This window comes from Scardinius erythrophthalmus (genome assembly GCF_964197995.2).
Source record: "Scardinius erythrophthalmus genome assembly, contig: HAP1_SCAFFOLD_426, whole genome shotgun sequence".
Classification (NCBI taxonomy): Eukaryota; Metazoa; Chordata; class Actinopteri; order Cypriniformes; family Leuciscidae; genus Scardinius; species Scardinius erythrophthalmus.
Genome location: NW_028296189.1, coordinates 17501 through 25000, shown reverse-complemented (window position 1 = coordinate 25000; position 7500 = coordinate 17501). Strand labels below are relative to the sequence as shown.

Below are 7500 nucleotides of genomic sequence, written 5' to 3'. Positions count from 1 at the left end.
GTGTGTGTGTGTGTGTTCTGATGATCCTCATGTGTGTGTGTGTGTGTGTGTGTGTGTGTGTGTGTGTGTGTGTGTGTTCTGATGATCCTCATGTGTGTGTGTGTGTGTGTGTGTGTGTGTGTGTGTGTGTGTGTGTGTTCTGATGATCCTCATGTGTGTGTGTGTGTGTGTGTGTGTGTGTGTGTGTGTGTGTGTGTGTGTGTGTGTGTGTTCTGATGATCCTCATGTGTGTGTGTGTGTGTGTGTGTGTGTGTGTTCTGATGATCCTCATGTGTGTGTGTGTGTGTGTGTGTGTGTGTGTGTGTGTGTGTGTGTGTGTGTGTGATCTGCAGATGGTGGCTGTTAAAGTGAAGAAGCCAGGCAAGCGCGGGCGTAAACCCGCTAAGATCGACCTGAAGGCGAAGCTGGAGCGCAGTCGCCAGAGCGCCCGCGAGTGCCGCGCGCGGAAGAAGCTGCGCTACCAGTATCTGGAGGAACTGGTCTCCAGTAAAGAGAGAGCCATCTGTGCACTGAGAGAGGAGCTGGACATGGTAAACACACACACCTTTACTCTCTCACCGCTTCAATAATTCTTCAGGCTGTCTACAATAATTCAGATTATCACGAGCTCTGGATATAAACACTGATGTCTGCGGTAGTGATGAACACAGTCGCTTCAGATAAAGATGATATCAATAACATCATTACACCAGTAGGTGGAGACAAGTGACTGTAAAAACACGTGAGTCATTGAATCATTCATTGATTCATCCAGTAATGAAGCGAGTGAACTCTTTACGAGTGAGTCAGTGAATCATTCATTGATTCATCCAGTAATGAAGCGAGTGAATCTTTACGAGTGAGTCATTGAATCATTCATTGATTCATCCAGTAATGAAGCGAGTGAACTCTTTACAAATGAGTCACTAATGTGAGATTCCTCCAATCTTTCATACATATAAAAGAATCGAGTGCATCAGTGAGGAGTGGATTCTCTGACTCCTCAGAGTTGGTTCCGAAGCTCCGTCTGACTGTGTCCCTGTTGTGTCCCAGTATAAGCAGTGGTGTTTGGCCATGGATCAGGGGAAGATCCCGTCGGAGATCAAGGCTCTGCTAACGGGAGACGAGCAGAAAGCGCCGCAGAGCTCCAGCAACAAGATCCCCAAGAACGGCAAGTTCGGCTCCACCGCAAACAAGACGTCTTAGGAACACGACCCCTGACCCCGCTCGTTCACTCAGTGTTCATGAGACGCTTCTGATAACCGGGCGTCTCAGAGTCTGTAATAAGCTTCATTCCCAGTACAAGTTCCCAGTAATCTCACCGTTCAGACGCTAGGAAGAGTTCAGGACAGGTCTGGAACGTTCTGTGAGATTCTGTAAACATTTCCTTTTCCTTATTTATTTTGGAACCTTTTTGATGATGAATGTGATGCGTTATAATCAGTTTAACCCTTTACGGCGTTAAATATTAGACATTGTAAGACGGACTGTTGCCAAAATCTTTTTGCACTTTACAACCGTTTGAATGATCCCGACGCGTAGCACTTCCCGCTCTCGTACACACAGATCTGAGTGTGTCGAGTATATATTTATATCACTAACTGAACCTGAAAGCACTTTCCTTCAAAGCTCTAATTTTTGTACTTTTAAGTTTCGGTCTTTCCCCGATCCGCCGGTTTGACCCCTGATCTGGAGGAGATCACATGATCTGGAGGAGATCACATGATGATGATCTCTGGTCATGTGATGAGGGTGAACTCCGCCCGATCTCCCCATCGCTGAGTCTCAGTCTGGATCATTTAGAGCTCAAATGTATATTTTTATATGACGTGTTTGAGGTTGTAAAGCATGTCTTATTATTAAACTGTAGCTTTGCTTTTGCTCATGAATATCTGTACAATATAAAGAGTGGATCTGAATCTGTCTCTCTCTCGTCATTAGAGCTCTCTAATTACTGTTTCAGACTGTGTGTGTGTGTGTTTCAGACTGTAAGAGACACAGAAACACTTCAGAATCCAGAGCTGTGTGTGTGTGTGTGTTTCATGAAATCCTTTGCTTTCCCCCTGAGTGACGAGAGCTGGTCAGAGTTGTGTGTGTGTGTGTGTGTGTGTGTGTGTGTTTCAGACTGTAAGAGACACAGAAACACTTCAGAATCCAGAGCTGTGTGTGTGTGTGTGTGTGTGTGTGTTTCATGAAATCCTTTGCTTTCCCCCTGAGTGATGAGAGCTGGTCAGAGTTGTGTGTGTGAGTGTGTGTGTGTGTGTGTGTGTGGGGTCAGAGCTGGTCCGAGTAGTTCCTGTAAGAGTGCGCCGGATCTCCACATCTCAAAGGTATTCTCATGCATAAACACCCAAATAATATTGTGGAAAATTAATATTATAAATGCATAAGTTTCTATTACATCATTAGTTAGATTTGATTTATTTTAAATTTCATTTATTTTAATTAATTGATGCACTATTTAGTTACTTAGTTTAATCTTTTAAAATATTTACACTGCTATTTTTTTATTTAAAACAAGTTTTATTTATTTAGTTTTATCAAATTTTGTTTATTTACATACATTTATATTTTAGTCATTTATTTTAAATGTTTATTTTATTTTAAACCAATTTGTTTATTTAGAAACTGTTTAATCCTATTTCATTGATTTATTTTTAAATGCACTGCTATTTAATTATTTAAAACAAATTTCTCAAATTTATTTTATTTAAATAAAATTATTTTAATTCATTTAAATATTTTAATTATTTAAATTTATTATGTAAGCACATTTTTATGTATTCTAATGAAATTTATTTTCAAGTAAAATATATTTTTTATTTTGCTATATAGAATAATTTAGTATTAATAACTTTATATTTATGTAATTAGTGTAATCTAATTTTTATTGATTTATTTGTCCATTATTTGCATTAGTGTTCTCGGCCCGGATCTTCGGTGTGTGAATGAGCTGTTCTGATGAGTGAGCGTCAGGAACTCACACACACACACACACACACACACACACACACACGGTTTCATCTGAATCTTACAGAACGTTTAATAGTAAAATCACAGCGACACGTCTGTCTTGCATCATGAAACGACACACAAAACTCTGAGACACAGTTTATCAGCAACTACAGGCACAAACACACGACGCGTCTTCAGGAGATCCACATGAATCCCGCGATCACAGACGGACCGGAAACACACAGAGGAACACATGAACGCGTGACGTCACAGTTAGCGGTAGCACCGCGGGTTAGCATCTCAGCAGGGGTAGCTCGCTCTTTACACTCAAATTCGCTGCAGCGTAATCCAGTTCCTCCAGTGGGAATCAGCGAGATCGGGAGAACCGGAAGTGTGTGAGCTGCGCTTCGTACATCTCTAGACTTCCGGTCAGAGACAACGGACGTTTATTCGCCTGCGAAATACCGCTAACGATCGCACAATTAATGATCGCGGTGCAGTTAAAGCAACAGTTCACTCGAAGTCTGGCCTCATCCCAGCGAACAGAGCGTCAAGGTTCTCAAAACATTAATAGAATGTTCGTTCAAAGTTATCTGCGCTTTAATCATGTTCTCACAACGTCAGAACAAAAATATCAATCATGGAGGGTTTTTACCAGAAACGTTTTCAGTTGAACGTTTTTTTTTAATGTTTCTACTCGTTTCAGAACGTTCAGATTCAAAAGTAACGTTCAGTAATGTGTGAAGAATGATACAATGTTACTGTCATAATGTTTTTTAAATGTTCTCAGATTATAGTTTTGTTCGCTAGGATGTCTTTCTGAAAAACAGCACAGGGTTTATAAAGAATTAATGTTAATTTCTGCGTGAACTGTTGCGTTACGACAAAAGAGAGCCTTTATACAAAAGTGTTGGGTGGGTTAGCGCTAATGGGCCATGCTAATTTCTTCTCCTTTGCTTCTCGGTCGAAAGTGTCGTAAACCGAGTCTTTGACGAGCGTCTTCGCCGGCACCGGCAGATCCACCACGCCGACGTAGTTCTTTTTCGCCATCCGTGAGCTAGCGGTGATGGTGTACGCGTTACTGCGGTAGCACTTCATAGACGACATGCAGAAGGTCTCTCTCATGCCGCGCCGGAAGTTAGCGTTGTACACAGAGTAGAGCGTGGGTTTGGACGCGGTGGAGCTGAAGGAGATCCAGGCAACAGCGATGAAGAACAGCGCCCCCTGTCTGCCGGAGCCCGACGGGTGCCACAGCTGTGCTACGTAAAACGGCGTCCAGCTTAGCAGAAACATCCCGTTTAGCATCAGGAACATCTTAATGGTTTTGACTTTAGTCCTGGGGACGATGTTCATGGTCCTGCGCACCGTTCGCCCGTCGGCGCCGATCCTCCAGATGTAGCGCACCACCCGCTGGTAGAAGGACACGATTAGCAGCGCCGGCACCAGGAATCCGAAGAGCAGGTGCGCGACCGCGTACGCTAACCCGTCCCAGCTATCCGCTAGGAAGAAGTCGCAGTGGTTCCTCGACGTCGCGGATCCGTAGAAGAACAAACACGGTGACACGAAGGCGGCATCGAACAGCCATGACGCTAAAATCATGCGCTTAGCCTTCTCGCGCGACACTTTAAAGCTTAGCGGGTACACGATGGTGTAGAAGCGGTCGACGCAGATGGACAGGAGCACGTACACCTGGACGCCGGGGCACAGGTGCTGAAGGTAGCGTACGGTTCGACACGCGGCCGCGGTCAGAGGCCAGTGACCCGCCGACACCTGGAGCAGAACTAGCGGCGCACAGGCTAGGCTAAGCAGCAGGTCCGCGCACGCCATCGACACCACGAAGTAGTTGGTCGTGGACTGAGTTCTGCGGCTGCGATGGATCACCAGACACACTAGCGAGTTTCCCAGAACCGACACGAGCCAGAAGACGCTGAACACCAGGCCGAGGAGCGTGACCTCTGTCGGGGTCAGGTCATAGGTCAGGTCGTGTGAGGTCAGCGAGCCGTTGCTCTGGAACGAGGACGAGTCCAGACGGCACATGACCGGCGTCGGCGTTGAAGAATCGTTCCCGCCGGAGTCGTTGAAGAGGAAAGCGGGGGGGAGCGAAGGCTTCTCGCCCTCCATGGACAGGAAGTACATCATCAGCCTCCGAGTCGATCACAGCTGAAACACACGACAGGAACAGATGATCAGATAAAGCTGTGTAGAGCTGCTAAGAACTTCTTTATAAAGTTATGTATCACTGATAATATAGTTTATATAGTTCTATATCTCTCTATATATGCAGCTGTGTGATCATATAAGGCTAAAGGTTGAGCACATGAACAATCTCCTGATCTAGAACCCGTGTTTTGATCCAGAATCTGTGATCGTCTGTTTTCCCTGCATCTGAAACACGTTTCCAGGGAGACCGATCTGGTTCCTCAGTCTAGAACCTCTTCTGTTCAGGTGTTCTGTTTCAGACACACGGCACTGCTGGATCTGAGGAAACCCGCGCGATCTCTCACATTAAACACATAATCAGACCAGACGACACCTGACTGAGTTGATCAGCTCGTTAGGAGAGACTCCACCACCATCATCTTCATCATCATCATCACCTGAACGAGTGAGTCAGATTAGATCGGATGTGAAGGACTTCATGACACGAGGGTGAGTGTAAACACGGCTCCGATCACCGATATATCAAATACCGAGTTATTAATATTAATATTTATATCGTCTGAAGAAACATTCACTTTTTTAGAGAAGACAAACCTTATTGAAAGCGTTGTGTGCCGGATGTAAATCATCCAGAGAGCTTCTATTCTATTACAGCCACCCGTTCCTCGAGAGACGCTCATTACCTGTGTGTGTGTGTGTGTGTGTGTGTGTGCGTGCGTGCGTGTGTGTGTGTGTGTGCTGATCTCAGCACAGTTTACTCTGGTGACGACGCGGTAATTCATCAACAACACATCTGATCCCACAGGGTTTCTGAAGAATATGATGAAGATAAACAACATTTATAGAACCATCTTGACGATAAACTTTGACATGCGTTCAGCGTTCTCGTGATGTTGAGCAACATTCCCGTTTCTCCTTGATGAACGTTCCCATTGCGTTGAGAGACGGTTCCGAGTACATTCTCAGATAAAAAATATAAAATACAGTGTTCTCTTAACGTTCACATAACCAAGAAAAAACATCTTAAGACATTTTTAAAAACTGGACTTTTTAATCATTCAGAAATAACGTTTTCATAATTTAATGGGAATGTTAGCAGAACGTTCTTAAAACATTTTTCGTTAAAGTTGTTCCGTCATTTTTGAACGAAACAGGTTACGCTTTGTTTAATCTAATTACTTCATCGGAATGGTATGCAACTTGGTAAAGGTTTTGGCACTTTCCGTGTTTGAACACACACACACGAAAAAGCGAAATGATCCTTCGGTACTGCGGCAAAACTAAATCCCACTGAAAGCTCATTTATTGATTTATCAAACTCACATTTCACTCTAAAAATGCTGTGATGTTTCAACCCACGTTTGGGTACATATGCACTAACCCAGCCGTTGGGCTTAAAGTGTAATTTGAACCAATAATGACCAATACATTTGAACCAATGGTTGCGTTTCTCCATATTTTACCCAAACGTGGGGCTTGTTTATATGTCTTTGATTTTCTCTCAGTTTTAGAGTAAACCGTGTTTTGGAAAATATTTCATATACAAATTTTTTTTTTTTTAGCATTTTTCATAACAACAAATGTAAAATTGTATTACTTTTTTCAAGTTAACCCCCCTCAAAAAGAGACCAAACTCCCAAAGCAATAAAGATTTCTGACTGATTTAACTGACCATTTCATTTTCATTCTTACGGTATATGCTCAAAAAGTGAATTAATGGATTATAACTACAGCATAAATATAATTTAATACCATAAAATCCCCCTAAAAAAATACAAAATATTAAATACAACCTATCATCGAACTAAAACACAGTATAATCATTTCTTTGAAATAAAAGAGGGTAATTTTTTTTCCAGAGGGTTAAAAAAGATTATTCAGACATGAGAAGATTCATGAATTCATTCATCGTCGTGTATGTGTGCATATGAGGGCCTGTTATGATTCAGCATCAGCACAAGCGCTCGTTCACGGCGGGTAACACTGTAACAACAGTATATTATGAGATATGCATCTGTTTATGAATCTGACGCGCGTGTAACGCTCGCGTGAGGCGCGTCGTGTTGTCTCCTCAGACTCACCTCATCAAGCGCTTCTTCTCCTCTTTCTTCTCCTTCTCGAGTCGTTTATTTCCTCCATCGTTTCTCCTCATCGACGTGTTTCTTTACATGTCCTCCGCTTTACAAATCAATCGATCACAGCATCATCCATCGAGCACAGACACGCACACGCGCGCGCGCTCACATCAGACCCGCGTATGCAAATCCGTGACGTGGCAGTTTTGATTGTGCTCATGAATTATTCATATGTGAGTTTGTTTCACTGTCACGGTGGGGTTTATGAAACACTGATTTGTTGTCGAACTGAGCCGATGATATTTACACATACATTGTTTATTAACCCATT

General features: G+C 43.2%; 2 protein-coding genes across 3 annotated transcripts in view; one reads left to right on the top strand and one right to left on the bottom strand.

The window, feature by feature from the left end:
- LOC308686556 (cAMP-responsive element-binding protein-like 2) overlaps nt 1–1898 on the top strand; it is a 3831-nt gene extending 1933 nt beyond the window's left edge. Inside the window, exons 2-3 of the mRNA XM_081394991.1 lie at nt 333–530; nt 1033–1898. Of these exons, the coding sequence (XP_081251117.1) occupies nt 333–530; nt 1033–1185 (351 nt within the window). The 3' untranslated portion in view covers nt 1186–1898. The remainder of the gene's footprint in view (nt 1–332; nt 531–1032) is intronic.
- Nucleotides 1899–3000: 1102 nt separating this feature from the next.
- LOC308686557 (putative G-protein coupled receptor 19) lies at nt 3001–7368 on the bottom strand. 2 transcript variants are annotated; one of them, XM_081394992.1, is made up of 2 exons: nt 7176–7368; nt 3001–5094 (listed from the first exon to the last, which is right to left on the bottom strand). In XM_081394992.1, exon 2 carries the CDS (start codon nt 5071–5073, stop codon nt 3832–3834), a length of 1242 nt encoding a protein of 413 aa, XP_081251118.1. In that variant the 5' UTR covers nt 5074–5094; nt 7176–7368; the 3' UTR covers nt 3001–3831. The 2 variants fall into 2 exon arrangements, with proteins under 2 accessions (XP_081251118.1, XP_081251119.1); XM_081394993.1 differs by lacking the exon at nt 7176–7368 and adding an exon at nt 5689–5845.
- Between the last annotated feature and the right edge of the window lie 132 nt (nt 7369–7500).

What these genes read in the sequence shown, in the direction of transcription:
- LOC308686557 (XM_081394992.1), bottom strand. Translation starts at nt 5,073, where the DNA reads ATGATGTACTTCCTGTCCATGGAGGGCGAGAAGCCTTCGCTCCCCCCC.